General features: G+C 32.1%; 1 protein-coding gene across 1 annotated transcript in view; it reads left to right on the forward strand.

The window, feature by feature from the left end:
• The first annotated feature begins 6,792 nt into the window (after positions 1 to 6,792).
• The window catches only part of LOC134540626 (retinol-binding protein pinta-like), a 47,707-nt gene continuing 40,551 nt past the window's right edge, over positions 6,793 to 13,948 (forward strand). The window contains exon 1 of the mRNA XM_063383477.1: positions 6,793 to 6,835. Within this exon, the coding sequence (XP_063239547.1) occupies positions 6,818 to 6,835 (18 nt within the window). The 5' untranslated portion in view covers positions 6,793 to 6,817. The remainder of the gene's footprint in view (positions 6,836 to 13,948) is intronic.

Genomic DNA, 13,948 nt, shown 5'->3' on the forward strand with positions numbered 1-13,948 from the left:
CGTTCGATGACAAAGTGAAGAAGTGTGCATTCAAGACATCGGCTGCAGTAATTTACAGTTCTAACGATGTGAAGCAAACTGTTAAATACGGTATCCAGAAACTCTGTCAAGAAGAGGTGGACTATGTCTGTAAAGGTTCTGGCTGGACTCTGTCTAGTATAAACCGATTGGAGCTAAGAATTAGTCATTTCACACCGCTGCGGAACTAAATGATTATAAGATTGCTGGCTTTCGTAAGTGATCCTGTAGTAGAATATATATTATGTAATAAATATTATGTTTGTGAAAGAACTTGTGTTGTTTTTGTTTTTTTCTCGATCCTGTCACTATTATGTTAAATTGTTATTTTTTTTTCATCGTCCAGAATCGTACCAAGGACCTAAGTCGATCTAATTAATCAGTACATTGATTGGAAATTTATTTAATGATTTCTGAACTTTTTCCGAATCTCTAGCATTAAAATTATGAATTACCAATATGTTGGTGTTAATGGCTTATAGGATGATGATGACAGTAGAGGTTTTAATGTCTCTTTAAGAAGGTTGAACATGGAATAATGAAATTATTATTTTTTTACATCAAATTAAACATTATTGCATCGATCGGGTATCGAACCAAGGACTGGAACTGATCGAATCAATCTGAAAATAATGAGTGATTTATTTAATGAATTTTGGAATTTTTCCCGAATTTCTAGCTAAATAATTATGGATTTTCAAGATGGCGGCCAAATGACAAGATGGCGTGTGACACAGCAATAATAAATGATTACTGCACTCTAGCGGATAAGAATTAAACTAACATGGCGTCAGCGCACTCTTGCCGACGATAACAAGATGATGATGGCTACCAGCAGACGAAGACAAGATGGCGGACATGACATCATACTAGTTGACCTTGTTATTGGTGGTGGTAGGTTAGTCTGTAGGTGACTTCCGTGGTGGAAGGATCGGTCGCCATTTTTATTTTTTTTCGCCCTCACCGGGTTCGAACCGAGGACTCCGAGCTCCGTGTCGTTAACGTATGTTTTTTAAATACTTTTTATTAAAATGTTATTAATTGAATTTTTTTATAAATTTTAAAAAATTTTCTATTTTATTAAAATTGGATAGTAAATTTAAAGATGGCGGGCATAACGGAAACTGCAGCGGTGACGTCATAATCCTATAAATGGCTAAACGTTGGCTTGAGTTAAGGATGCTTAAGCCAGTTTTAGAAATTTTCAGCCGCTGGGATTTTTAAGGAATAAAACGGGAAATTTTTCCCTCGAAACGGGAATTTTTCCCTCGAAAACGGGAAATTTTTTCTTAAAACGGGAAATTTTGAGTAATTTTGAGTCATTTTTGAGGAATTTTGAGGAATTTTTGCCGCCGTGACGTCACAAATCCAAGATGGTGGAGTCGGCTCTCGGCTCCACAGCCTGAAGCCTGATCTCGGACCGGCTATTATATACTACTATCGTCAAACATGAGTCACAGCATTTAGAAATTCGATCATAGAAGTCAAGACTTAGGTACTAACTTTTCTCAAGTCTCACGACGTCAATATCTGCAAATACATTTCACTACTGGCTCAACAAGTAGAAAGAGTGGAAAATGTTTTACTACAATACCTGCTAGTCATCGACCAGCGTGTGGAAGCCTCGGATTGTCGAATTCGCGACATGATCGAAGTATCCAAGCACAGAGACGAGAAAATTTGAGTATTTTTCAAAGTAGTCTGAATTGATCACTTATTCAACAAAATCAGATCTTGCCAAACACAAGAAAGAAGAAGGGCTGAGGATTAGAAGGGTGATATCAACCAATTCATAATGTTTGAGAACAGTGAAAAGAAGATTTTGTTTGGAAATATAAGTATTGTATTGAACTACTACAAAACGCTGAGTTTTCATTTTGTACATTCAAATATTTCTCTTTTCACCAAACAACTTTTTTTCATTGTTTTGTTCTTTGGCATGTGGTTCATAGCCCCGTTATAATATTATTGGTTGATAGCTCCATTATAATGTTGCCAGAAAATGCAGCTCGAGAAGTTTAGAACTATATTTTGAGTGTTTAAAGTGGGCTACGGACAAAACCAATGATACCAACGAATTCTACACGAAATTTCCTATAATAATATGCTGGAAAGTCATTTTCGCAATTTTGGCTGATAGCCCCCTTCTAATCCTTAGCCCTAGTTTCTGCGGGCGAATAAAAAAGTATTAAAGGAAGTCTTCCAAATTTTTTCAGTCAGTACAATGTCCGTCTTGGCCAGTGACCTTAATCTGTTATACAGTCTGTCCGTAAAAAATATCTATTTGCTATAAGATCCAGACTTACACGGGAGATGGAAAATGAAGAGATATTTAAACCAATTACTAGTCATCTCGACGAACTTAAAAATAAGGAAGAACCAATTATCAATGTGAAGACAGAAGTTGATCACGAAATGCCAACTGTAAGTAAGATGACATATGAGCCAGATCGAGAAAAAGAGGACTTAATGAGTACAGAGTCTATGCACAAGATAAAATTATGAAAAAGAGGACACCAAGTTAATGCAATGGTCCGTCCATACCTGATATATTTTACGAGTCGGAAAATGACACGGCATATGGAGTGTACAGAAAATATAATAAGTGGTTTCTCGGTGCAAAAGAAATAGACTTATTAACAGGAAATATCGTGCTTGTAGAAGAGTTCAAAACGCATGGGATTCCGGGTCTGTATGAATTGCTTTTTCGTAGGGAGCCTAAAGGGTAATCTCATGAAGATTTACATGAGTACTAAAAACTACTAGAGCTAAACAATGCTCATTTTCGCGATAACGAGTGGCATATATAAACTCATAGTTCACGGAATTGATGATTTATTCCGGGCAGACTTTGTTGATATACCATATTCCCGATTGAATAAATGTTTCAAGTAAATGCTGACGGTAAACTATGTGTATAGCAAGTTTGCTTGGGCAAAACCTGGGAAATCGGAGACTGCAACTGATGTAGCCAATACCATGGGCAATATTTTACGCGATGGTCGTGTACCGTCGCACCTGCAAACGGATTTCTGTAAATAATTAATTCTACAATTCGACCTTCAAGGCTTTTATGAGGAAGTATGCCATTAAACACTACTCTACATTTACATAGTAATGTCAAAGCCTCCATTGTCGAAAGGTTTAACAAAACTATACGCACTATGATGTGGAGACAGTTCACGGATAATGGAAAGTAAAAGTGACTTGATATATTGCCGAAACTAATTGGTAAGCGAATACAAATCCACGTGGCATTCTGCCACGAAAATGAAGCTTAAAGATGTAAAGGATAATCACTTGCTTCGAACAGTGTTTTACAACACAAAGAAGAAAGATTCACGAAAAAGCGTAAAGCTAACGTCGGTGACATTGTGTGAATCTCCAGATAGAAACACAATTTCGAGAAATGTTTCACTACAAATTGGAGTTCTGAACTGTTCCGTGTGACACATTTTCATGAATCGAAGCCTAGGACCTACTACCTCGAAGATTTGGACCACAAGCCTATTCTTTGTGGCTTTATGCTGAAGATATTTAACCTACAGTATATCCCGATGCATACCTGGTGGAGAAGATTATCAAAGGAAGATATGGTAGATCCTACGTCAAGTGGTGTGACTTTCCAACTCGCTTAAATTCATGGGTAACAGATGCAGTAATCGAGAAATGTTAAAGACTTTTGTAATTTGCTTGCTTTTTGTACTTGTAGAAGTGTAGTATTAACGTAATAAAATTTATGTTTTTAAATGAACTTGTGGTGTTTTATTTTTTAAACCAGTCCCATTTTTTAATTAAATTATTATTTTTTATTGAGCAAAGTTCGAACCAAGAACAGGAATTCATCTATTCAATCAGTAAATTGATAAGTGATTTTTTCCATAATATTAATTTTTTTTTTCTGAATTTCTTGGTCAAATATTATGGATTTGAATGATGGCGGCCAATATGTCATCGTAGACTTACTGGAGGCTGGTAGATGAGGAATTTAATCTTATTTTATGACTTTCTACCATATTTATTGAAATTATTATTTTTTACTTAAAATTACTTTTTTGCATCTAACAAGTATTGAACCAAAAACATTAGTCGATCGAATCAATCAGTATATTAATTGCATATTTATTTAATGAATTTTGGATTTTTTTCTCCAATTTCTAGCTAAATAATTACGAATTTTCAAGATGGCACCCAAATTTCAAGATAGGTGACGCCTCAGTAATAAATGATTACTACACTCTAGTGGACAAAAATTAAACTAACGTGGCGGTAGCGCACTCTAGCAGATGAAAACATGATGGTGGCCTCAAGCAGACGAAAATATGATGGCGGACATGACGTCATGCTGGCTGGCGATATATACCTTGGCATTAGTGGTGGGAGTTTAGTCTGCCGGTGGCTCCCGTGGAGGAAGGATCAGTCATAACTTTTTTATTTCTGCCCTTACTGGACTCGAACCTAGGACTCCATGATGTAAGTCGGTTTTTAAAATAATATTTTACTAAAATTTAATTAATAATTTTTTTTATAAATATTGAACATTTCCCCATTAAGATCTGTTAGTAATTATAGACTTTCAAGATGGTCGCCATAACTAAAATTGCAAATGTGTTTTAAAATAATATTTTGTTTTGAATTTTTCTAATTGTACAATTTTCCCGATTTTCTAGCATAAAATTACGGATTTTCAAAATGGCGGCTTAGTAAATATTGCAACTGAGACATCTAAATTCAAAATTGCAGAAAGTTCTAGAAAACCAAATAGCATATCCAAGATGGGGTCCAACGGGCTCAAGGTCAAAGGTCAAGGTAAATGACATCCTAGATGGCCGCCGAGACGTCACAATCCAAGGTGGCGCTCGGTACCACAGCACTACAGCCTGAAGCCTGGCACAGGAAAAACATTTATATACTACATATATATATATATATTAACATAGATTGGTTAATAATTATTTGTAAAGCTCTGTAATTATAATTATAAAAGATTAACTATAAAACAACCTTGAAAAAATCTTTTTTTATAGGATTGTATAAATATAAAGGAATAATCTTGCGAAGTGTTACTACGACCCAAAAGGAGGAAGATTGGCGAAGAAAAAACATAAACTTTTTAAAATATTACTTACAAAAATAAATTTATCATAACGAATATCAATTAGTAATAGAAAATTTAAGACAACTGATATAAAGCGTGGGTTTATCTCTCATTTGATGTTCATGACGCTATCCTAACAAATAGCCATTTATGATAAAAAAAAACTACATTTTTACAAATATGATATCAAGCACTTTTTCTGCAAACTAACAAAAAAATTAAAAATAATATAACATTTCAAAAACCAAAATTTTATTGGAAATGAAAGTAAAAATATATATTAAAATAAGCAATAATAATCTTATTGCAATATGAAATGAAAAGTCATAAATTTATTTTAATTTTAAACTAAATATATGCTTCTATTGTTAGTTAACTATAAGTCAGCAGAAATTTTAAATTTAAGTAATTTGTTCAGCAGCAATAGAATATACCACAAATCTCAACAAATTAAATTTTAAATTATGGGGTGCTCTCTTTTTTTATTTCACAAAACTCTATCCTAACGAATAACCATTAATGTTAGAAATTTTAAGATAAATGATATCAAGGGTTGGGTGCTCCTAACGATTAGCTATAATCTATTAATAATACAAAATTTAAAACAACTTATATCAAGACCCAAAGGTTTTTTTTCATTAAAATTAATTGTTTGGTTATAATGTGATTCTTATTTTAAGCTCATTAAAAAATAAGTAATATTGGTTTATGGTAAATTCTACATTGAACATATTATTTAAATTTAAATATGTTTTTACATTTTAAATCCTATTACAATAAAACCTTTTAATTTAATTTCAACCTAGTTTATTCTTTACTTCCATACGATAAATTTTATTTTAAATCTAGTAACTGTGAATTTAAAAAGGTTGTTAATCTTTTTGTATTCTTGATTTAAATAAATTTTGCTTTTCACAGATTAATTGGGTTTATTTAAAATATAACGTTTCTCTAAATGCGTAATTTTGAGAAGAGGTTTGGTAGAATCTCTAATACTACAATAATTTAAAATTTGTTAACTAATGTCTTTATTAAATTATTGTGTACAAAATGCTTTCGAAACCTTTGTGGGAAATTTTTTAATCCAAATTATTAGTAAATACAGAGTAGTAAACAATTAAAAGTGGTTAAAAAATACAATTATATGCATTATGAATATAATAAACAGGTACTGCTGTCATTAAAATCATGTTTTGATCTAATAGAGGGTTTTCAATTTTTTTCGGACCATGCTTTTTAAGAGTTACCTAAATAAGTTTCAATTGTAGAAATTTTATAGTAATGATATAACGAAGTAATACAAAAAAATTCCAAAATAAAGTTTAATCAATGTTGTTGAAGTTGGAGTGATTAGTTAAGATTTTAGCACCTTCATTGCGTTTTGAAGTTGATCACGAGAATTTCTTCTAACATGGCAGACAAATTAACACAGAGAATAAATTACAAATTGAATTATTCTAGCACGTCATTCAAACGTGAGTTTCTTCTTTACGCCTCATGGAAAGATGGTATTTTTTGGGTCGGGAACTTGAACAAGATTACCTTGTCTGAGAACGAAGTAATTTAAAATAATGGTGACCATGAGATGTGAATATCCACACGGATCGGAACCGGTTTTATTATTTTCACACTGGCCGAGTGAGGCACTAGCAACTTGTGAAGTTGGAGACACTCTTTCGCAAGCCGCAGTTGCATGCAGACATGGATACCAACAACAAGGTAGGTAAGAGCTGTGTTTCAGAGCACTTCCATAAGTTACAATAAAAAACACATACGTTACAAAGAAAATTCCTTGAATACTATTTTGGCATAATGGTATATTGTATGTACTTAGTACTACTAGTAAAATATTGCGCGATATCTAATATTTTTCAGTGTGGAATGCAAAATTTAGGTAACGTACGTAAATCAAAATTATCATAATTTTGGAGACAATAATAATGGCTTTTTACAACTAATTCATATTTCAGTTAGATTTCGAAAGAAAAAAACACTACATAATGTAGCCGTTAACATGGTTCGTTTTTCCGAAAAAGGTTTACATATAGTCAATAGACCCCAAAATTGTCAAGTTTATATATATTTTATATATATATACCATAACTGCCGTAAATTTAAAAAAATTCATTTCCAATCTGATGTATAGAATAAAGAACTGCAAAATCTCGCTCGGTCTCGCTTGTAAATAGGCAAAATCGGACAAAAGGAGTAAAAATGGGAAGGTTTTTTTGTAAAACAGAATATTCGTTGTAACTCTCTTAATATGAAAACATCGCATTGGTTTGAATTTTTTTATATCTCGTAAGAGTAAAACAAAAATGTTTTGTCTTAATCAATTTGGACTGCAGGGGTTGGAAAATAAATGGGATGAAATATTCATAACTCCGTTATAAGGCATATTATCGTGTTTTTTTCAATTTATTCTAACCATTTTAAATATCTTAAACGTTTGTCTGAAACAATTATTGATACATGCAACAATTGCTGCAAGGGATTGAAATAACAGGCTTTTAAGGGAAAAAATTTCATATCTCAGTTCATGCATTAAAAAAATTCATTACAATTTTATAAGTATTTTAAACATTACTAAAACTATAACCTTGAATATTTTTATAAGTCAAACCATTTCTTTAAAGGGTTGACAAAACAGGGGTTGAAATTTAAAAAGAAATTTTTCTTCCTTACAATGATCACTTTCAAATCCGTTCGAACTTATCATAAACATTGGTCAAAGGCAATTTTATACAATTTATTACCGCAACGGGAGAAATATAGTGTTTGGAGAACCAAAATATTCATACGCACAGCACTGAATTCATTCTAAGTTATTTTAAACATTATTTCTGCATTTGATCGGAAAAAAATTTGATGTGACAAATTATTACTGATATAGTGCAAAAAAAATTAATTTGAACGACATAATTTTTATAACTCCGTTTCAAAAACATTTTTATGAAGCATGTTTTGATAACTGAAAGCTTTATCACAAGGAGTAAACCAATTTATATCATTCTTAGCGACTGTTTCACTCACAGTACAGTATACAATTTTATAGTCATGTCATTCTTATCGAGAATATTTTAAAATTTACGAAAAATTGTGTATGAATGCAAAAGAAAGCATTCAAAACATTTTTTTTGTATGGAATATAAAAAATAATTTATCATAGGCCTGTAAAATATTTTGTATGTACAGTTTTCAAAATATACTAGTTGTTTCCAGAAAGCTTTAAAAGATTTCATTTATTTACCAATTAAAGTAGGAACTTCAAAATATATCTTTGCCTGTAAGCTGTGTGGAAAATATGTAATTAATAGAGAATATTTTGGTTAATAGTATAGTTTTCTAAATGTTCCTATGGAAAAATAGCTTATAGAAGTAATACTTCTTCAGGCGCGTTATGAAAAAATAATGAGAGTGATTTTCTACGATGCACTCGCACCATGCAACGAAATCTTCACAGAAAAAAAAGGCTAAATGCAAATAAAAATTAAATATGTAGTCTATTTTAAATCTTAAACTTTAGTGATAGATATTGAATACTGGTCCATATTATTAAATACATTTTTTATTGTGAATATTAGTGAGAGAAATTGTGTTTATAAATATTTCAAATGTATTTATATAAAATAGGTTATGTTCCCTACGTATATAACGATTTCAGGTAGCTTGTAAGTTTCAATTATTGCTGGCAGGGAGTGTCTGTGAAGGTTTAGTTGTCTCCTGACAGTTTTCATGACTGTGTTTGTGATTTATGTTCCCGTATGTGTAATTTATTTGAATTTTTTAAAATATTTAAATGCTATTTAATAAATAATTTGAATTAATAAAACAGAATTAATTTTCAGCATAAATTGATTTTTATTATTCATTAAAATTTATGTTGAATATTTTACTAAATTATATAATTAACTTTATACACTTGTTTATATTAATATTGAGTACTAAGGATTTTATTAATTGTTGTAGTTTGATTAAATTTATATTTTACCAACCGTATTTATAATATCACTCCAGTCCTTTTATTATTTCATACCTATTAATTATCTGCATGCAAAATTATAAGTTAGTTTTTTATTACGTTAAGTAAGTAAAACTTCTAACGCGCGAACTTAGTACATGGACCCTTATTTAAAATATATTAGGCTACTAATTTATTATCTGTTACCATACCAGTTTAGTGTAAGCAAGCTGAAGATTTAAACACGTCATTGTCTTTGCTTCGGGAGTTTTAAGACCAGAGTTACTTTTTCACAAATCGATTGTGCTCCATACGATTTATTTACCTTCTATCTCAATGAATAATTTTAAATACGACGTGATTTATATTTTATTTGAGATAGATATAGTGAAAACATAAAAATATAAGAAACACTTGTAAACGATATGTTACGATACTACAAATTACATGCGAAACGTTTTAGTGAGTAAGAAAATTTTACTAACCTGCTTAATAAAACTTATGGTAGTTTTATTTACTGTTATTGGTAAACGAATTTCGTTAAAATAATGACACAATGCTTGAACATTAGGATGGATTTATTTGTTACCAGAGATTATGCAAGTGTCCAAGTGCACAAGTAAACAAGTGCATACATAGAAGAAGTACGCAAGAGCGCAAATATGCAAATAAGGTTGATGTGCAATTGAGCACCCCACTCCTGTTCGTTCCTTTTTCGTTTTTCTCATAGTGTTACAGTTTAGTTACGCTACTATTTACTCTACCGATTGTAAAAATAGGTTTATTAAAAAAATCCCGTTTAATTATATTATTTTTAAGTTATTAATATTTCTATTTTATGTAAGATAAATTGAATTTCTTACTATTATAGTCACATCACAAATTTAAAATATTTGACACACATTAGCTACAAATAATACGTGGGAAAAACAACCTTTATTAAAGACTTACCAAAATGAAATATGGCCCACAGCTACATTACTGTATTTTGTTACGTCGCTAGTTCAAACACAGACTCACTACTATGCTAATAGTTGTGTTCGAATCTGTTATAATGTATGAAGAAACTTTCATTCGAATTAAGTTGTAAGTAGTATAGGAATGTATGTCCTGGCACAGGCTTCAGGCTATGGAGCCTGTGGAGCCGACCGCCATCTTGGATTGTGACGTCACGGTGGCCATCTTGGATGGTTGTGACCTTGACCTTTGACCTTAACCTTGACCCCGACGGCAATTTTAGATCCGCCATCTTGGATCCGCCATTTTGGATGACGTCATTGTGTTCTCGAAAATTCCGGCGATGTGTTTTCCGCCATTTTGAATGATGACGTCACCGTTGCAATTTAAATGACAAAATAAAATACAAAAAATACATAAAATTCTGGCTTGTACTAGAACTATATCTTTGCTCAAAAATGAGAAGTTCACAAGCTAGAAGAATCTGTTTATGTATTTTTTGTATTTTATTTTGTCATTTAAATTATTTTATTAATGTATTTGTTATTTATTAAATATTTTTTCTGTATTTTTATATCAAAGAAAACTTGTGGTGGTTTTCTCCGTGTGCTTCCGATTATTCTTGTCAATATTATGGTGGTTTTCTCCGTGTGCTTCCGATTATTATTTTTAATATTATGGTGGTTTTCTCCGTGTGCATCCGATTATTTTTGACAATATTATGGTGGTTTTCTCCGTGTGCTCCTGATTATACCTGACTAGACATCGTATGGTTTTCTCCGAGTGCTTCTGATTATTCTTGTTAATATATTGATGGCTTTCTCCAAGTGTTTCTGATTATTCCTGGCTAGGCATCTGATGGTTGAGTCATGTCATTTCTATTCAGAGTTACATTAAATTAGTGAAATTCTGTCAATAAATCAGCACTTACAATATTTTTATCAGGTGGATTCAAAAAATAATAACCTTACTCAGACAAATAATATGCTTTGAGACAGCTGAGAAGCATTAACATGAAGGACAAACTGCATTGTCCTTGGTGTATAAGACAGGTAATTTTATTCAGAGTTTCGTATAAATTTCCGAAGTCATATTATCAAATCAACACTTAAAAAAGAATTTTAACAGGCGGGAATCAGGCAAAAACGAAAGTTCATTAATCAGACGATTACCACGTCATGAAACAACTGAGAAACGCTATCACACACGAAGATTTCCCTTCCCCTTGAGTTCTAGCGAAGCCCTTCTTCTGTTGCGATCGTTAGGGAGCATCCTGCATCCCACACAGAACATTGACTGCTTAGACAGACAACTGATACATGATGGTTGCTTATATGAGAATAGATTATCTTATGATTCTTGCTAGGCCATGATATTATTCACTAATTTTTAAATAAGGTTAATGTTCTTCCTTTTGAGATCTAGGGAGGCACACATTTTTCAAGAGATCGTGAGTGAGCATTCCATAACCTACAACCAACTTTGGTTGCTTTTACAACATAACATATGAGGAAATATGAAGGAGGGTAGTAAAACTAAGTGGAACATGATTTTTTTTTTCAAAATGAGAAAAAAAAATCTTTTTTCGTAAATAATTGATGAATGTTCATACATAAAAATACGAAGTACCTAAATAATACTTTTAGTGGCTATTCAACCATTATGGAGTACGTACAGTCTAGTGAAGGTACGATACTCAAATATCGATCTCGATCTGAAGGACATTGTACATACTGTAGCAAATACTTTGATAAAAGCTATAATGCTCGTAGACATGAAAAAAACGATTGTGTTATAAGTCCATTCCGTCAAATACTAAGTTGTGGCAAGTGTGGTAGGCGGATGACACGAAGAGAGAATTTAAAAAGACACTATAAAACTTGTAAAGCAAAGCTCGTTCAGGAGATAAAGTACATAGATGGAGACGTTATGCTCGGGGACAGTATGTCTTACAATGAAATTGATCTACCTAGTCTTAAAAGCGATTGTGTTAAAATCTCTCCAGATCTTGAGAAAGGATACAGCTTAAATGGTATTGGAGATATAAGTAAGGTAGAAGATAATGAAAGTAACATCTCCAGAAAAAGTGACAAGACGTCTTAAAGTAGACTTCTACGGACTTTGGAATATTTTTTTGGAAAATTAGCAAGTAAGCTTGATGCCAATGACTGTACTCCAATGTCAAAAAATTCGAAATACTGGGATATGCAAGATGAAAATGTCAGTGTGTTTGATAAAGATGTGGACAGCAGCGATGATGATGATACAAATTATCATAATCATTATTACAACGATTTTCAGAATATGTTCAGCAAACAATCGAAGAAGATGGTGTCATCATGTGAAATTGATTATATATCGTGGAAAGACCCGAACGTGTTGGTGAACAGGTTGCGACTTTTACTTGTTTCGCAAGATGACGAAATTGTATCAGTTATCAAATAAACGTGGGCTATTTTTGATGAACTAAGAATTTCAGGGTATATATAATAAGTTAGTAATGTTTATTGACTGACGGATTTTTATACTTTTGTATTTTTTGATATAAATATAATTTTAAAAATTGTTATTAAAATGTGTCGTTATTCATGCCCTAATAAAGTTCATGTGTTTCCTACTTTAAAGAATTGAGTTGAGTATGAATATATTAATATATATCTCTCTGTGTGTGTGGAAAGTTTCCATTTTACTGTATGTAGATGATGGAAAATGAGTGTCGAAGAAGGAAGGAGTATGTAGAATTAAGTATCGATGACGGAAAATGAGTGTTGAATTGAGTGTTATCGATGGGAAATGAGTGTCGAATTGAGTTTAGATTATGGAAAGTGAGTGTTGAATTGAGTGTCGATGGTGGTTAATTTGCATTTGTGTGAATGTTAATGATGGAAAATGAGTGCCGAATTGAGATTAGATTATGGAATGTGAGTGTCAGTGATGACAAATGAGTGTAGAATTCCTTGCATCCAGCACTGTGTATGTGTAGCTAGGTTCTGAAGGTTCAATGGATTCCTGGTCCTATATAAAAGTAAACTTTGCTAACATGTTCACAGTCAGGCTTATTTAATTAGCAGTCGGCATGCTGTTAAATATTCGAATGTAAATAAATAATAGTATGTTATTTGACTTCTTTTAGTTTATGTGTGCAGAGTGTAGTCGTTTAGGCTGATATAAGTAAGCGAGGAGCTTAATGTAGAATGGTCATTTGTTGACGAATATGTTGGTGACCTACTGTATGTGCATAAATCTAATGCTAGTGGTCTGATAATATTTTGGGTTATTTACGAAGATTTTTATCGATGTGTGCTATGACAAGCTTAAAATGTCTAGTAAACTTGTAGAGTAGGTCTCTTGTTTCGGAGACTTTTGTCGTAAGGCTTAACAAGGATCGACTTTGAAGGCTTTGAAGATGTATGGTACTGGACATGTCTTGGCTGTAGCTATATCAACACTGAAGGTCCTCTGAACTGTAGATGAGAGGTACAAAAAAAATTGACTTTGGACCTAGCCTGGTATCGTATAAATTATTTTAGTCATGTGTTGTAGTCATTTGGAGTCAGTTGGATGTTATGTGTAGCTCTACATAATATTTAAATTTTAGTACCTGCTTTAAATTTTGTTTGGGTTGTGAAAGTTCCATTGATTACAGACTCTTGCTCCTCTATTAAGTCTAAATTAACAGTGTATGTAGGATGTGTGATTAGTTGATTGTATATATAATTTAAATTCTCATTCCTTGAAATTCCTAATTTTTTTAAGTAATAACAATGGATGATGTATTGACTTGCGTATTATACAAGCGAGCATGGTTATTTAAGCGAGACTTAGACAGCAGGTCCCTCAGTCCACCTCTTGTAGTGGCGCAGTGCAGATCTGATGGATTGGCTCGTCTGCATATAAGTCTTGTATATGAATAT

Source organism: Bacillus rossius, chromosome 1 (genome assembly GCF_032445375.1).
Source record: "Bacillus rossius redtenbacheri isolate Brsri chromosome 1, Brsri_v3, whole genome shotgun sequence".
NCBI classification, from domain to species: Eukaryota; Metazoa; Arthropoda; class Insecta; order Phasmatodea; family Bacillidae; genus Bacillus; species Bacillus rossius.